Source organism: Tenrec ecaudatus, chromosome 10 (assembly GCF_050624435.1).
Source record: "Tenrec ecaudatus isolate mTenEca1 chromosome 10, mTenEca1.hap1, whole genome shotgun sequence".
In the NCBI taxonomy this organism is placed as follows: Eukaryota; Metazoa; Chordata; class Mammalia; order Afrosoricida; family Tenrecidae; genus Tenrec; species Tenrec ecaudatus.
In genome coordinates, this window is record NC_134539.1 from 53,121,918 (window position 1) to 53,140,427 (window position 18,510).

Genomic DNA, 18,510 nt, shown 5'->3' on the forward strand with positions numbered 1-18,510 from the left:
TGTGCTAAATGCTTGTAGAGATTCAAGTTATAATCTCTGATGTTTGTATTTTGAAGTTTATTGACACAGTACTATCACTTTTCAAGAAGAGGCCATGAGCCAGATGGGTAATTTCCCAATGGACCATGGAAACTGTAGAAAGCTCAGCCGAGCTCTCAGAAAAGTCAGGGTCGCTGTGGTTTGGAGGAGACACACCATTTCTGTCTGGAATGCGTAACGATAGAAAAGGGTTCGGGGGGCTGATGAGATTGATGGTGTGAAAGGAGTCCAGGGACTGGAGGTGGAGACGTGTTAGGGGGGGAGGGCAGGGTGAGAAAGAGGTGAATCCACTTGGGATGACGACTCATGGTTCACTATTATGGAGTCAGTTTCCAACTCATGATGTCCCCCTTGCCCAACGTGGTACCGCACTACCCATTCGGGCCCTGTCCCTGTGATCGTTTGCAGATCAGACCACTACTATCAGTTAGTGTCTCCCTTGGCTGATTGGCTGAAATGGATCACCAGACTTCCCCTCCTAGTTCATCACGGTCTTTAAACTGTGCTGGAGCCTGTTCAGCCCAACAGCACCACACAATCCTCCCTGGAGAAATGGTGGGCACGAGCTCAAGCCAAACCCACTGCCCTCCCACTCATAGCTAGCCTGCATGGGGTTTCTGGGGCTGTCCATCTTTATGGGAGCAGACAGCCTCATCATTTTACATGTGTGGAGGGGGTGGAAGGAGGGCGGGCTCCTTATTCGAGGACCCAGCTTCAGCTAAGGGTGATGGGATCATGGGCCATGTCCCTAATATCATCATGCCAATGAGTAATGAGAGGGAGAATGTGAAAAAAGGTAAATGATGCATTACATATCTATTTACCAGAAGTAAAGGAAGAAAGAAAGTCCAGGGGCTGGGATTCTAGGCCTGACTCTGCAGCTTCTTGCCCAAGTCTCCTCAGCTGTCTGTGCTTCCATTTCCACATCTCTGGAAAGGGAGCAGGAACAGTATCTGACGTCCTCCCTCCCACGACTGCCACGAGGGTCACATCCAATAACATCTCAGAAAGAGTTCTGGGAAGAACTGACCAGCTTCAGATGAAAGGAAGTCCTGTTATTTTTCGGGTAATTTTTGTTCTTTCTTTTCCAGCAACCATGTAAAAGAGATTGCGTGGAATTTTACAGTGAGAATATCAGTGTTTATTTAACGTGACTAATAGTCATTAAAGCAATAACAGGAGGCAGGTCTGGTGTAGTGGGAAAGGTATGCGCGTTGGAGACTGACCAGGGTTTGAATCTTGGCTCCACTGTTCACGCGAGCTGTCTGACCTTGGCAGTCTTCTCAACAGGAGTCTCCAGTTTCTCCTGTCTGTGAAAAGTGGGTGATAACAGCCTGCCTGTGGCATGTCATGAAACTGCAATGGAGTAATCTGCGTGAAACACCTATTAGAGTGCCTGGCACCGAGTAGGTGCTGGGGAAAGCTTGGCCCCCTTCTCTCATGGCCCACCAATACCCCTTGCTCTCCGTCAGCATTGGTTTGCCACAAATGCCTGCCTTGCCGCTCCCAAAACAGCCCTGGTGAAACAGCATTGTACAAAAGGCAGGCATTGGCCCAGATTGCTTTCATTCTTAAAATACAAAGTCTTTTCTTTTCTTTCAGGACTGGCCACAGAGTCAGTATTTTTAAATAGAGTCCGCATAACTTACCTCAAACTCAATTGAGTTTGCACACTAGTTTATTGTGAAAATGACCCAAGTGTCTGTGTGAGCAAACACATTGCCTCACGGAACAGACCCAGGCAGCGTTGGGATTGGTCCTACTGGGTGCTGGGGCCGTGGGATTGGTCCTACTGGGTGCTGTGGCAGTTCAGTTGAAGTCTTTAGATTTTTTTTGACCATCCCCATTCCACTATTGCACGCTTGCTGCAGTGACCAGAAATGCATGAATGCATATTTTCAGGGACTCGTGTGTAGGTGCTATCATTTTCTCTCGATGTTCCATATGTTTCCTTCATGCTTTTTTTTTTTAACAGAGCTACTCACCTTTCCTCCCAGGTCCCATGGGGGACCTTTAGGCACATGGGAGATGGATCTTTGAGAGCTGAACTTGGGAAAGAAGGAAGCACAGGAGAACAACTTGGGCCCCTGGAGATGAGGTTGAGAAGGGACTCAGAATAATGACCCCTCAGGAGCAGTGTGTGTGTTTGGGGTGGGAGTGGGGGTGGGGTGTAGAGGGTGGGTCCAGGCAGTCCAGTAAATAAACAAGAATTCCAGTCGTGGAAACATTGTGAGCTTAATTCATTTAAGTCACTTAGCAGTTGTGTGATCTTGTCCGCATCTCTTCCTTTGGCCCCTTTGGAAAAGTCAGAGAAGATTGTGCACAGGCTACTGCAGCAGGTGCTTTAGAGGGAGGTGCTCAGTGGGAGGAAGCCTGCTCGGCCCGTTAGCGCACAGTGAACACGCCGGATAAACACTGATGGTTTGGGGTTTCCCACCTCGGGGATATCTTCTATCCTCTCCCCTGGGTCCTACAACCATTAACTAAACCACACTCGTTTGCCTTCTACACCATGTTGTCCTGTAAAGACTCTACAGGACAGAGTGCAATTGACTCCGGGTTTCCAAAACTGGAATCGGTAAGAAGCTGACCGCCACATTTTTCTTCTCCGGCCCTAATTCATCCATTGTGACGGAGTCAATCCTGACTCAGACGGACCCAGAGGGCACAGTTGAACTGCTTCCCACGGTTACAACCGGGGCAGATGGCTTCATCGTTCCCTGCAGAGCAGCTGGTTGGTTCAAACTTCGTCCTGGTAGTCAGCACTCCAGTGCTTACCTGACATGGTCACTAGCTCCTCCCCATTGCGAGGCACCTCACAGCAACGTCAGATCTGGAGTGGATGGCAGGGACTGCACAATCCCTCTGGACTACCAAGGGTCCCTCGGTTAGGTGGGCTTGCCCGGGCTCCACTTATTAAAAGACTCCTTTTATTCTGAACACCTGCCGTTGTTAAATGCTAATTTCTTCATCTTCCCTGGAGATAAATAGCACGAGGGGACACGCTAGGTTTATGTGAGTCCACTGAAAAGTGAGGACATGTCTGGGACCCTCGGTTGGAGCTGGCTCGGGTCACATATGTCCCCGAGAAGGAAATGGAATCCTGGCTTGTGCCGTGCCTGGTCAGGGCCACCCTGAGCAGGCTCAGAGGCATTGTGATGCAACCACAGGCTCGGGATTCTTGTCGTGGCGTTGTCAGTTTGGTGTCTACAGATAGAAGTTGGGGCCCCTTTGTGGGGCTCCCCGAGAGAGCCCACTGTCCAGAGTACTAGGATCTTAGGGACGGACTCCCTCATGCTTTTTCTAGTTGAGTATTCCCCAGGGCCCCAACAGGTGGCAGTGGGATTTTCCACCAGTGGGTTTGGCCTATTCAGCACTCTTGTTTTTCTCTCTCCGTCCACTGGTGTCACTGACCCCTCATGACAGCCTTGGCGCTTGGTCAGATGTCCTTCCAGGTTAGGAGACAAAAGGGGGCTGGGGAGTGAGGGGGCAGCAAGGATCGAATAGTCTGCAAACAGTACATTTTGTTTGAGTAAACTATAGTTCCCCGATTTGAGGACCGCTCGGCTCGTACCAGCAAACTCACAGCTGGGTAGTTTTCCACCTTTGCATAGGGAACCTCCACACCTCCATGCTCACTCCCTGTAACCACAAAACCAGTGTGTGGATAAAGTACATACTGCTCACAGCTGTGTTTGCAGAAGTCTAACAGCTTCCTTATTATGTATTTTTTTTGAGGGGCATTCCCTGTCTTTCTCTTTCTGCCTCTGGTTCTCCTTCATTCCCTTTGTCAGGGTCTAGGCTGTTTGGGGTGCTCTGCTGGCGTAGGGTGGCCACTGATCTTTGTCTTCCAGCCCTTTGTCCATTCAGACAAACAGCTGTGTAGCTCCTAGCCGTGGGCTAGACTTCTGACTACTGAAGTATTTTTCTAGCTACCGAAGCCAGTGGTGAGTACACGTCCAGAGAAGCCTGGGGTGTCTAAGCAGGGGGAGGGTGGGGGAGAGACTGGCATCGGCGAGAGAGCCCTTTCTTGGGCCGATCCATAGGAAAAGAGGGAAAACAAACCAACTGATCCCACAATGTGCATGTGGCTTGGCAGACCACTAGGTTCTGACAGTCACCGCGTGGTTGATGTGAGGCAAGTTCACTTCTCGCGCCTCCAGATGTCAAATGGAACAAATCTAGGTTTTGTTCCTACACCGACATTCTCAAATCAGGTACTGTAACTCTCATATCAGGCTTGCTGCCTCTCGGGCTGAAAGATGGATGGAGGACTTAGTATTTAAATATTATAAATAATGCCATGCCCTGGCACTGACTGAGGACACCAGAGAAATAAGAGACAGTCTTTGCCTCCAAGGAATGTACTGGGTACTTTCCCTAATTGGGCATGATGTGATTGGAGAAACAGGGGAGACATGGTATGCTCGATAACAAGTCCAAGCGATCTTCCATTACTCAGTCTCCACCACGGCCCAGAGGTGGTGCCCTGCCCTTGGGCGGTCGGCATGGCTGCGGCCCTGAATGTGGCATCATCTTTCCAAAAATCAATTTGTATTTAATTCTACTTTCGCAGCCCGAGAAACGATGTCATGCTTTCCAGCACACTTTCTCCATCCATGAACTCTCGAATTGTCGCATGACTCTTTGAGAGCTGCTTCTTTTTTAACCTCAGAAGAGACAAAACCTGGGAGAAGTGACTGGCCTCAGTCAAGGTCATCTAGAGATGTCTATTAATGCTGTATCAATGGTACAGTCTTCCTTTGGATAAGTCTAATATTTGCCCAAGGTTCAGTGACTATCAAACTAAAATCCAGGCAATACCATCTGACCCATGAATTGTGAAGCTTGATTATTCCTTACCAACCTTATCATTATTCAGCTGGTGTTCACATCAGCTGTATGGTTTATATAGCTATAAAACACATACACACAATAGAGTTAAACCACACAGGTTGTTGACATACAGTTCTACCTAGAACGCTGTGGCTCCTACAAGCTACAAGAGAGATGTGCTTTATCTATATGTATTTGTGCTTCCAGGGTGAGACAAACCACAGGGCTGTCATTGAGTTGTGTATATTCTGCTCAATGTGGTCGGTTGTATTGTGTGGCAGTTGTGGTTTTGATTTTCCAAGAAGGAAGTGAGGTGGCAGGAAGAGAAAGCGTTGGGCCTTGGAACTGCATGGATTAGCTCTGAGCGCGGGCGTTTGACATGAGATTGTCTCATCCCTGCCCTGGGACTTATGGGTGTGCTCCCTCCCCCACATTTCGTCTTTAGCAAGGGATTCCACACATCTGACAGGCTGCCCCGAGAATCAGCCAACTCTGAATCCCTGGGGCTACACAAACTGAGGGGAGGTCTTGGAGAGGCACTTGTTTATCCAGATCTCTCTGTGTGTGCACCTACTATGTGCTCATTGCTAATGGCGCAACAATAAATAGTACATAAAATAGGTATGATTCTGCCCTCTGGATATTTCAGACAGAAAGATAAGGAACACTTACTACGGAGAATCCCAGAGTGCTAAAGGAACAGAGGAAACAGGTATGTGACATAGACATAGACATATGCAGTGCTGGAAGATGTCCTGTTAACCAAGTGGATGCAGCTGAACTTGCCAGAGACCACATGACCTGACAGTTCGTCTGCTACCCAGCAATGTCTAAAAGCCTTTTTCATGAAGGCAAATGAGAAAATGGAAGCAGAGAACGGGGTGATTACTAAAGTAAAATTTGTTCATTTTAAAGTAGTATGCCTTAGATTGAAATGAATTGATTCTTTCCTTTACTGAAGTATCTTTAATTTTATGATCTGCGGGATGTACTAAGTGGTGTTAGGCCCTTCCCTTTGAATGGCTTGTTTATTCATTAAAATTAAATGTTGGCACTCACTTCTACTTTGATTAAAAATAGATAACCAAATGTGTGACACCTTTTCTACTGGTCCACTCTGCCCCTTCAAAGCAATGTCTTGTCCTCTGATCCAAACCCCTAGGGTCTGCAGTCACTTCTGTCTCCTGGTCCCAAAATTGGGCCAGCATTACCTCCTATCCCCCAGAGAACTTGCGGCCAGCGTCTTTCCTGGAGGTTAATCTTCTAGGCCCACTGCAGGACCCAACCCAGGGAGACTTTTTTGTTTTTTTCTGGGCCTAGGGTTTAGGAACTTCATAAAGAAGACCAAAGTCTAACATCCCCAGCTAGAGTAAATTCTACAATAACCCTGTTCAGAATCCAGATCCATCATTTCAGCTCCTCTGGTGTACACCTCCACTCAGCATCAAATTGTACTCCACACCTGAGTTTTGCTACCTAGATATTTTCATCTGTACTCTGTGTTCTGCAAGCCACTGTCGCTACCTTTTCCTTCCTTTTTTCTTCTTTAGTCCACCTTCCAAAGTCTCCCACACTAGACTTTTTGTTTTGCTTTGTTTCGAACGCGTGTCATAACTTTGTTTTCCTCTCTAAAACCAGCGAGCTTCTGCTTAGAGCTTTCGGGATACTGTTTGTTTTCCCCAAACTTGTTATAAAAAACCCTTCCCGATGTGGCTGAATGACTGCTCTAGCCTCACTTAGTGAAGGTTCGCACCTGTTTCCACCTCTGCCACTGGACCAAAATACTTGTGGTTTCTTGTTCTTCTCATATTATTTTAGCTTTGAGAGTTTGTTGGAGCTTCTGCCATTTTCCTTTCTCCTGCTCTTGGTCCAATACCCAAACAAAACGTGTTCTTCCTATAAAAACCTCAGTGATGCCTTACCTACTTCCAACGGGATAAAAGTCATGGCCTATGCTCCCATCACATTTAGGATCCCTTCCATCATAGCGCATCCTATGAGAAGACAAGATGAATGGTTATGAGTCCTAGTATTGAACAGATTAAGGCCTTTATCCCACCTCTGACACCGACGCTGGGGTGGCCTGGGTATCAGGTCCTTGCCAAAGTGTAATTGTGAATACTCATGCATACCTCCTTGTATATTTTTGCAACTATTTAAAGAGATGGTATTTTTACTGTCCTTCATCAGTGTCGCTGTGTAATAAACCGTCGCCAAGTTGGAATAATTATTATCATCACATTATATCAAAGGTTTACTACTTGCTTTTCTTTCTTCATAAACCTGAGAAGTCCTTGATAATGAAATTGTTTCTTTTGCATATTTCCCCCAGGGTCTATGTTAAAGCCTGGCATGTGGGAGAGTTGTTATAAATATTGACAAATGAAAGAAGAAAAATATTAATGAATGATTTGTCGGGGGCCAGTTAGTTGAATGAAAGAAAGTTCAAATTTTCAGTTGATTCTTAATTGGTGCTGTTACATCTCTTTAGACTGTGAGCCAAACTTCCATATATAGCTATTATTTTAGAAGCCAATAATTCAGGATTTCAGGAAATTCACAAACTCCCCGAAGACTTTTCTTTTTCTGGGACTCCTTTTACGGACAAGAGAGGCTGATCTAAGTATTTCTTATGATGAAACGAGGCAAGAGCATGAAATCCAGATCACTTGGGTCCTTCGGCTTAAGTACCAGATCCGGGTTTTAGAACTGATCACAGAGTGGAGGGAAGAGTATTGTTGGGAAGAGGGCTCTGAGTGCAATAAACATGCTGAGGTTTTTCTCGCTTAATGACTTGCCTTCAGTGGCTTTGATCTTTATATTTGATAATTATTTTCAAATGGTCTAGTGTTTCTGAAAATGGAGTTGTATGTAGTTCAGAGATTGGAGAGCCTCCTTTAGAGTGACAAGCTGAAATCAGAATTTGGAAATGGGCAATGCTCCAAGGCTTGCTCTGTTGGTTGAAGAAGCAGGACACGCTCGGTGTTATGTCCAGTGATAGGAATCAGGCATTCCCTGTTGGAATTGGGGCTCAAGATATATATATTGAGACCTAAAACTAGTTGCTCCTGACTCCGCAAGCAAGCTAACAAATGAATTATGTATTTTAGAAACCTTTTTGGTGCCCTGAGCAATCACTGTTAGAAGCTCTGCATCCTCCTCTGCAGGTTATATGTCACGCTCATTTTCCAGATGAGACAGTAGAGGTCCAGACAGACGGATTGCATGACCCCGGTTGCAGGGCAACTTGGTGGAAGAAGGAGTTGGTGAGCCCTGGCCCTTCGCCCACTTCAGATGTTACTTTTTCTATGGTGTTGTGCTGACGTTACCCTCAGCCTGACACAACTTCCAGCATCCTCCAGCCTTCAAGTGGCCTGCTCTTCACCAGGGTTCAGCTCAGACAAACGCCCCCTCCCATCAAGAGCTTAGGGAATAAGACTTTCTTTCCATGGCCTCTCTCAGAGTTCTTCACAGAGATCACTTCTGCATTGGGGGGGGGGGGGAGGTGGGGCGAGGGGAGGGGCACATTCAAACTGGTCTGCTTTCGATGGGACTAGAGGCTGTGACTGGTCAAGATGTTGACCCAAACTCCCCGTGGAAATCCCCTGATCCACCTTCCTTCAAATGAGACAGTCACTCTGGTGAGCCTCGAGAGCTGAAGACACTCAAGTCTTCCCACACTCCCCCCCCGCCCCCCCCCCGCGATTTCATTTAAGAGAATGGTGGTGGTGGTTGTTTTGCATTATGAATGTAGTTTGCTTTTGCTTCTCTTTCAATAAAACAGGCCCCGACAGCCCTCTCATTCAGCTCACCGCCGATTGTACCATCTCAGGCCGGTGCATTTAGGAAGTATGTTGTTGGCACTCTCCAGCGAGGGAGATGCATAAAGAAAATATTCTAATGACAGTTGAGTTGAAAGAGCTTTGATCTCCCTCCAGAACTGCGCTCATACCTTTGAAATGCAGTGCTGGCAGATGGGGTAAAGTTGGGGCGCCTTGGCACTCGGCAGTTGGACCCCCTGAAACAGACATTCCAGGAGACCAGCAACTTTCATCGCGGGTTTTCAGGTGCTGCTCTTGTTTCGCAGAAAGAAAAGGGGACCCTGAGATGCCTCTTTTGAGCGGAGGATCGGGGAAAGAATCTAAATTAGGAGGAAATGTTGAAATCAACCCCACCATTTCCCTAACGGTGTTGCTTATTTGGGTATTTGATATTTGGCAGAGGGGAGGGAGGGTTGGGGTCACCCTAGTTAGACATTTGTATGCTAACTGCTGAACTCCTGTTCGGCAATTAAAAATATATCTCTGTGCATGTATATACGCACCCGTCTAACCTTGTTTAGCCCGCATGTCCTAAACCTATTTGGCTTGTTCATGCTTCTCCTTTAAATATGCTTCTGCATCTGTGGATTTCATGTAAATCATGATATAGAAAACCCTGATCTAGTTCATAAGCTCACTGACCAGATGAGGGCCCTGGGCTGCAGAGCGAGTAGAGGGGAAACCTTAAGAATTCAGACATGTATGCCCCAGTTCTACACCGGGACATACAATCCAGGAGGTATGGGGGCTGCTGCCCTTCCCATTCCTATATTTCCTAACTATGTATCCCTGTGGGGAACTATGTTCACCGGAAGAAAGAGACTTTCTGAATCGGTACCAAAAAGACGGCCGTGCACAGACAGGCTAGGCCTTTCTATGCGTCTTGTGCATTATGTGATCTGAGGCAAATAATTTTACTTCCTTGAGCCCTGGATTTCCTCCTCTGTAAACCCATCCTGCTTTGAGTTGAAACAAGAGAGGTGCTCTCAAGCACTAGCTGCCAGTCAGTGCTTGCTCTTTTCCTTGGGTGGGGGGTGGGGGAGTCTTAGAAGACACGGAAATCATAAAGACTTAGAATCTCCCTCCGAGGAGCCTGTGTGGAGTGCAGATGCGTCCGCAGTGCCGGTAACATAGGCGGGAGAAATCATGTTCAGTGAGAAAAGACCACGGTGGTGTTGGTGCTGCTCACCGCTATCTTGTAATAATATTCGTGTGCTAACGAAGTCCTCGGCTGGTGAGTGGGGGCCTCCCCCTCACCAGGCACGTTATCGGCACCACCTCCAGCCCTGGCCCCAGCACTGAAGGGTGAACACCCTCATCTCCGCTTTACAAGTGAGGTGATTCGGGTCCGATGTGGACCACGCGGTCAGCTGGCCTTTGGAGGGAGCGTGACGTTTTCTAAGGCTGAGATGCAGGAGGAGATAATGTCAGGCGGAGTAGAGATGTAGTTGGATGTGCATATGGAATGGACATCCATATGCACATGGGGTGCAGACGGGGGACATCAAACATTCGGAGGCTGAGGAAACCCTGAAAACTTGAATATTGGGGTGGCAGGAATGGGGAGATGTTGGGTGTTGGGGAAAAGCCCCTGTGATATGGGGTGGAGGGAACCCCACAGAGGCAGAGGGTCAGTTCACCATCGGTCCCTGCAGGGAAAAAATGGAGGTGCAGCACAGGGAGGGGAGATAGGGGATGGGGAGGCTCTTGAGATCCAGTGTCTGAGCCTGTGCTGGCACTCTGTTAGGTGGTCCCTTTGAACCCTGCCCGGATCCCCGTAAGCTAACTGCGACTGAGCTTGAAAGCAGCTGGCCGGCGGACACAGGCTTGTCTGTGCTAGTCCGCTGGTGCTGGCACGCCAACGCATAAACACGGGGTGTGTTGGCATTGTATTGATTTGTGTGCTCGAGGGGCTATGACTTCTGCAGGTAAATTTGATCAATTTACGATGCAGATGCAGGCCAGTCGGCCAATGTTGCAAAAGAGGAAGCCCAGTGGCCCTGGCACGGCCTTTTCTCTCGGCATCAGTTCTCCATGTCTCTAAGGGACTGTCCTTGTCATTCCAACGTGGTTTCTGCTCCAGCCGTTGTCGGAAGAGAATTAACATGAACTTAAGGGGCCAGGGAGAGGGAGGAAGAGAGCCGCATGGACTCCTGTCCCCAAAGTTCCTCCTCTACTACTTTAGGGAGACACCTAGCTCCGCATTGTGTTGGTGAGCTGTTTTTCTCCAGGTAGGTCCTCCTCAAGAGAGAGGGGGAGGGGAGAGGGCACTGGGGCCAGAGGCCTGGCCAGCTGCCCTGGATTCCCTTTGAGAAGCAGAGGCTTCCCAAAGTAGGAAAGAAAAAACAGGAAAAAGCCACCACTGCCACCACTTACAAGCCAGGGAGCAGCTCCAGCATCCTATGGCTCTGCTCTGGGCCAGAAGGAATTCCACTCCCTGAAAGATTGGCTGTTGCAATTACAACTGAATAAACATCCAATTAAAATGACTCCCCCACCCCTCCTCACCCATCTCGTCCTCTCATTCCCAGAGGAATGGGACAGAGAGGTGATTTCTCTAATGACATGGGTTTTCTGTGCCGAGAGCACGCTCTCGGGATGGAAATGGACAAATCAATTAGAAACTAGCAAAGAATGTGAAAGTGCTGATCCAAGAACATCTTCGCTCCTCCGTGTTTTCATTCTCCTCCCACACAGTGTTTTCCTTTACTCTGAGGCCCGAGATGAGCCTGAAAATAAGGGTGAGGTCAGAGGAAGAGTTGAAGACATCCAGGTTTGCAGTTGGCCCTGTTACTGGGAGCGCGAGCTCGGAGCCTCAGAACGAGGAGGATAAATAAAAGGACTAGCTGAGCAGACGGGACGAGTCGATGGCTGATGCAAAGGGGCGAGCGCTTTGCTGCTAACCGCAGAGCTAGACATTTGAAGTGGCCCAGAGGCACCGCACAAGAGAGATGTGTCCGCCTCCTTCTGAAAGATCAGTCCTCGAGAGCCCTGGGGAGCACTCTGTTCTGGCCCACAGGCCGTCCCCAAGAGCCAGAAGCAACTTGTGGACAACCGGTTGTCAACATCTACTAAAGATTTTCGACATGGCAGGCATTGTTCTGAGCATGGCGTGGATGCGGTTATTTGGGGCCATCCGGTCAAGTTTAATTCCTAGTGACCCCGTGTGACAGAAGAGACTTGCTCGAGCAGTATGGCAGATGAAGATAGGCAAGATTGGAGGCCCGGGTGGTGTCCTGCTTATGAATGTGACTGGGATCTGAAAGATGGGCAAGGTGATTGCTCAGAATATAGTGTGAGCAGGAGTACTCGTGGTGGGTGGACCAGTGGAGAGGTGCCAGGGGGGCCTGTACCTTAAGTGGCGAGGGAAGCGGGGATGTCTTCCCAGACGAGTGATACCAGATGGCTTTGGGGTTCTTCATCAGATAGACAGAATGAGAGCAGAGTTCCAGAAAGGAAGGAAGGAAGGAAGGAAGGAAGGAAGGAAGGAAGGAAGGAAGGAAGGAAGGAAGGAAGGAAGGGAGGGAGGGAGGGAGGGAGGGAGGGAGGGAAGAACAGCAGGATCACAGGCAACAGAGAGGAGATCCGGCATGGTGGGGGCAGCAGTCTTCCCAGCACCCAGCAGGAAGTCCAGGAGACAGAGCAGGGGAGATGAATGCAGACTGGGCAGGAGAGCTTGGACGGCTCTTGCAAGCATAGGGAAGCCCTGCTATTCTTCCTAGAGAGAAAAATGAAGGGGGTTCTTATTAATGTGTCCTTGTTCAGGCCCCGTGTGAGCACCCCCTCCATCACAGAGACAACTTCAGGAAAAACGAAGCTACTGCCAACCAACTGTGTGCAAGATCAGAAGGTTCTTTAAGCCTCTGGTTCCTTCCCTGGGAAATGCGGATCCGGTCGCGCTTTGTTCAGATAGACTCGGGATCACTGAGTCGGGGGCCACTGAAAATACCAGCAACAATACAGCGCTATTAAGAAGGTGGTTGTTCTTGGGTTGGGTCGAGTCAATTGTGATAAAAAAAAAAAAAGAGGACTTGATGCAAAGGGCTTAAGTGGAGAGCAAATGCTTTGAAAATGATTAGGGAAAGGAATGTATGGATGTGCTTTATACAGTTGATGCATGTATATGTATGGATTGTGATTAGAGTTGTATGAGTCCCTAATAAAATGTTTTAAAACAGAAAGAAAGAAAACACACACACAAAAAAAGAATTGTGTGATGAAAGTATAATTGCCCAGTGGTGTGTTCCTGGCTGTGATGTTTATGGAAACAGATCTCTAGGTCTTATGACAGTGATGCCACTAGGTGAGTTTGATCTTCTGGCCTTTTATTCAGTAGCCAAGTTCCTCGACCATTTGAATCACTTTGAGGAGGTTGAAACACGATAATGCAGGTAAAATCTGGCCGCATGAATGGGCCCAACAAGCATCAGTTATCATTGTCCAGGTCGATGTCTCTCATCTACTCCATCAAGCTGCTGACTTGCCTTTTTATTTATGTTTTCCCTTTTATTCACTAAGTGAACTTCATTAATTTCTGTACCCAAGAACGATGAATAGCTGCTCACGAAGATGTCTTAAATACACCATGGCAGACACAAAATGTGGGCTGAAGGAAGCCCACGGTGAAAGCAAATATCCCTCTCCATTTAGAAAATGACACATTGGATAATAAACCTGTGACTGGTCCAAAGCAGAAGGTAGTCCATCATATTTAGAGTTTCTGTTCTGATGGGAGAGCCTGCAATCCATAAGGGAGGAGTTGGTCTTCATTGAGTACCACAGCTGCTATGTCATTCTTTAAACACAGACCATCTCTTTTGCTCTCCAAATGACATCTCTGCCTTGTATGAAAGCATTGCTGGTCCCAGCATTGAAGTTTCATCCACTTTCCAGCTATGTCCATCCAGGACAGCAATGACCCCAGATCATAATCACTCCCCTCATAAAGAAATAGAGGCCTAGAGAAGGTAGAAGCATCCATGGAAATAGCATGATGCCCCAGTGAAAATGACACAGGTTTTGAGCTAGGCAGAATTGACCTTGAACGTCAGCTCTGCCACTTTGGGCTATCTAGCCCATCATGAAAGCACACGGCTCCTCTTGAAAATGTGCAAATCAGGCCTCCTTCCAAGGTCGGTGCAAAGGAGGCCTCCTAATGCAAACCACATATTGGCCAAATAAATGGCCCAAGGTCCAGAGGGAATGAGTGAAGAGGCAGACTGAAGCAAACATGTTCTCTTCTAGTGCCTGGTTCTTCACCTTTTCCCTCATTCTGTGGCTCTGTCCTTAGATGATGTAGTGCGTACCTTAGGAATGTGGGTACTCATATGAGTTACATTTAGGTCCAAAGTTAATTCTTGGAGGAAATGGACAGATAGGATGATATTTTATACCTGCTACCTAATGGGTCTTCCTTATCTCGTTTGTACCTGAGTTTAAATGTTAGCTTTCTTGTACAGCTGTCATGGAAAGGTTCCTTTTCTATTTCAGGGCCTACTTGGATGTTAATGAACTGAAGAACATTCTTCGATTGGATGGATCGACACACCTCAACATTTTCTTTGCAAACTCCTCAGAAGAGGCATTGGCAGGAGTAGCAACGTGGCCATGGGACAAGGAAGCCCTAATGCATTTAGGTGAGTCTTAGAGACTTCTTCAGGTGGAAAATTGGAGTAAAAGTAGTTATGAATACCTTTGTCATGATTATGATGGTGGTGGAGGTGGTAGTGATGCCAAGCAATCCAGTTATTACTTTAAAATGTATAAAACTCCTGAGCCTTCCTTATGTCATGCTGACCACCAAGAAATGCTCAGAAAGAAAAATTCCTAATCACTAGTGCTGCCTAACCAAAGGGGAAACTGAGGCCCAGAGAAAGAAAGGGCTTTATCCAAGGGCACACGCAATGGAAATGGAAGAACATTGACTGGAATGAGAGTCTCTGACTTTGTCGATTACTTCCTCCTTGTCCCCCTGCCTCTGTTTATGCAAATATCTTCTCAGCCTCGCGGCCACATTGAGCTGGCCTAACCAGTCATGCATTGTCTTGAAAGACACCAAAGAGACAAGAGAAATGAGTTTATAAGAACTCTTTGTTCTTCGATGTTCCACCCACCCACAACACTAGGAATTTTTTATACTTTGAAATTATGCATACCCATAAACAAAATATAGTTATCACCCAAAGTTAGAAATGACAACGCTTTCTGAACCAAACACTAAAGTTCTTTAATTATCGATACCCCCTCCCCATGCTTTCTTCCAGCAATTATCTATATGTAAGCATGCACTTTATTTTTACTTGTGTATATTTAAAATCATAACATAGATACCATTGTGCGTTCTTTGGTCCCTTAATGCTATCTACATTTTTCCACGTTACAGCTAGTTTTGTCATATGTCCCAGCTAATGTTTTGCACCGAACATTATAACAGAGAAACAGAAAGTAATACATTTACTTGATCATCCTCATCATGATGATGGTGATGGTGGTGGTGGCGGCGGCGGCGGCGGCGGTGGTGGTGATGGTGATGGTGGTGGTGGCGGCGGCGGTGGTGGTGGTGATGGTGATGGTGATGGTGGTGGCGGTGGCAAGCAATCCAGTTATTACATTTAAACTGACAAAGTTGTTGAGCATACCTTATCTCATTGGACTACAAAGAAATGCTCAGAAGGAAAAATAAAGTATCATGAATGCTGTCCAACCGATGGCGAAACACGGAGGCCTGGAGAAGGAAAGGGCTTTATCCAACAGCTTCTTCCTCTGGGTTATTTGCATCTCTAAAGAGCAGCCAGTTCACGATTCCATAATATTCGGTTGAGTGAGGAAACTGTCATTTATTTAACCAGGCTGCCCTTGGTGGAGCGTTGCCAATTTTTATGATAATAAATAGCTATGACCCCATGAACATCTACATCTGGGAATGTTGCCCTTTGCCATAGCATTGATTCCAACTCATAGCGACCCTCTATAGGATTTCCAAAGCTGATAGCCTCATCTTTCTCCCAAGAAGTGGCTGGTGGTTTGAACAGCCAACCTCCCAGTTTGCAGTCCAGCACTTAACAGCTGAGCTGTTAGGGCTCAACAAATAGAAATGCTAGAGGTATCCTGGGGGCCACTGGGTCTCCCAGTTTGTTTCAAGTGATGATGTTTACTTTCCTCCATACTTCTTTCATTCACCAATTGTTTTCAAGAGAATGAAACCAAATATGTGAATGTGTGTGGCTGTGTGAATAAATAGGAATAGAGATAATAAATGTGTAGTAGTTTTCAACAGAATTTCCCTGTTAGGAGCTATTTTGTAATGTCTGGAGACCTCTGGGGCAACTACAAATGTGGGCATGCTGCTGGAATCTGGTGGGCAGCACCAGAAATTCTACAGTGTCCAGGACAGCTCTTCTTAAACTTAAGGGAAAGTCATGGGTAATTTTGTGAATTTCAGAGACTGGCACAAGATATGGAAAGCTTTAAGTCCATATAGTTATTTCTGGATCACGTCAGTCGCATGTTCTTTCACCTTTTAAGAGAAGCAATGAAATAGGACACAGGCCCAGTGTTGTGGCTCGGTGAGAAACGGCGAGTGGGAAGGTGCTGAGATAAAATGAACAGGGCCATCCTCAACATTAAATCTGGGGTCCCATCATCATTCCTGGAAATGCCGGTGGGGGCTCACACCCCTGCTAGCTAAATGCCTCAACGCTTTCATGAGAACCAGAGTATCAAAGTGATACTAGCAAAGTTGCTTGGTTTGAAGCTCACCGAGGTTGAGTAATACATCATTTAGATTCCTCCCAACCGCGATAAGAGTACCTAGGAAAGAGATTCTCAGGATCCCCGAGTGTGCCCATTATGGCAATGAGAAAACTGAGATCAGAGTGACTTACTCAAGGTGTAAGGACTGGCCTTCTGTGGAATCACACCTCTGGTCCTCAAAAAGTTTCTGGCGCCAGGGATCTGCCGTTGGCTATCAAACATGAAAACAGTGCAAATACAAAGGAGCAGAGTGACTTGCCCATGGTCACACAGCTGGTGAAGCAGAGGCAAGTCTTGAATCATGTTATGATTATCAAGCACGGGCTGGGATTGCAGAGTTCATTGAATATGGATCCCTGGACAATCTTTTTCCCTTGCTAATGGCAGTGGTCACCCCTCTTGGTAAGACCCCGATGGCCTTTGATGCCACAGTTCATAGGCCCCTGGAAGTATCAAGTATCAAGCTGACCATTGAGGAGCAAATGTCCTTCGATCGAGTCCTTTTTATCCAAGCTCACCCCTGTCCTATGCTTTGTTGTTGTTGTTGTTGTTAGATTTTGTCAAGTCAGTTCTGACACACAGTGGCCAAAGTACAATGGAAGGAAACACTGCCTGGTCCTCAAAATTATCCTTCTCTTGAAGTCCATTGGTGCAGCCACTGTATCAGTCCATCTCCCTGAAGGCCTCCCCATTTTTTGCTGGCCTTGTATATTACTGAGCATGTTGTCCTTCCCAAGGGACTACTCTCTTCTGATAACATGTCCAAAGTAGTGAGACAAAGTCTTGCCATCTTTGCTTCTAAGGATCATTCTGGCTGTACTTCTTCCAAGACAGATGTGTTGAATCTGTTCACAGTCCACTGTGTTTTCCTTCTTTGCCAACACCATAATTCAAATGCATTGATTCTTCTTCCTGGTTCAACATCCAATTTTCACATGCATAGCAAGAGATGGAAAAGACCACGTCTTGAGTGGGCCATACCTTAGCCCTCTGTGTTAGTCTGGGTACTTTAGAAAAACAATTCCACAGAAACTCATGATTAAGAGAGAGTTTTATATAAAGGTTAGGCGCGCATCAAAAAAACTTCCCAACCCAGTGCTGCCCAAGCCCACAAGTCCAACATTACCTCATATGTCCGACACCAATCCACAAAGTCCTCCTCCATCTCACAAAACACACACTATGACACCAAATGCAGGAGGAAAGCTGAGTCAGTGAGGGTGTAAGCATCTCAGCGCTGGCAGGGGTCTCCACACGGCTGCGCCAGCACCCAGGGCTGCAGCAGGGTAGGTCCATGTGGCTTCTCCTCAGGGATGTCTTACAGGAAGTAAGCCTTGTCAACTGAAGCAGGGAACTGGCTAAGGCAGCTGCACCCTGGTCCGACCATCAGAAAGCAAGAGACCCGAAAGACCTGAGAACTAGAAAGGCGAAGCTCACTGAGCCATTTATCTCTACCCTTCAATTAACCCCACATGTGTGTATGGGCCAGGTTGGCACAATAAACTTTAACTCACCCTCAAAGCAGCATCCTTGCTTTTCAACAGCGTGAAAGGGTTTACTCCTGAACTCTCTTTACTCCAAATGGGGATTCTTGCTTCCCAAGTCCCCTTTTGAACTATAGCTTTCCCCTCACCCCACCCCACCCCGCCCTAGTCAACCTCAGTCCATGAAGTCAGAGTACCAGTTTGAGCATAAAGACACTGGGGCTACACCTACCCTTACCTGCGTGGCCTTGAGCAATTCTCTGAGCTTTATTTTCTCAGCTCTCTGGTGAAACTAAATTAATACTAAATGCATGAACAAAGCCTTTTTCTCTGCAATGACAGACAAACACGTTGAAACCCTCAGCTCAAAATTAATGGCTTGTCTTGGTATTCTCAGTAGATAGCATAACAACCTTCATGTAGAAGCTGTCCCATGAGTGTATGTTGATAAGGAGAGGAATTTGGGATCTGAAACGTGCTTGGGAAGAGGAGATGACCTCACTCTCTAGAAATACTTAGTTTCCTATGACCCCCTTTTGATTCCACTAGGACACAGAGAGTCTGCTGTGGAATATTCT

The 18,510-nt window shown here is 47.0% G+C and overlaps 1 protein-coding gene across 1 annotated transcript in view; it reads left to right on the forward strand.

Moving 5' to 3' along the window:
* PAPPA (pappalysin 1) overlaps positions 1-18,510 on the forward strand; it is a 281,949-nt gene that overhangs the window by 44,316 nt on the left and 219,123 nt on the right. Inside the window, exon 3 of the mRNA XM_075560393.1 lies at positions 14,187-14,332. Coding sequence (XP_075416508.1) covers positions 14,187-14,332 — 146 coding nt within the window. The remainder of the gene's footprint in view (positions 1-14,186; positions 14,333-18,510) is intronic.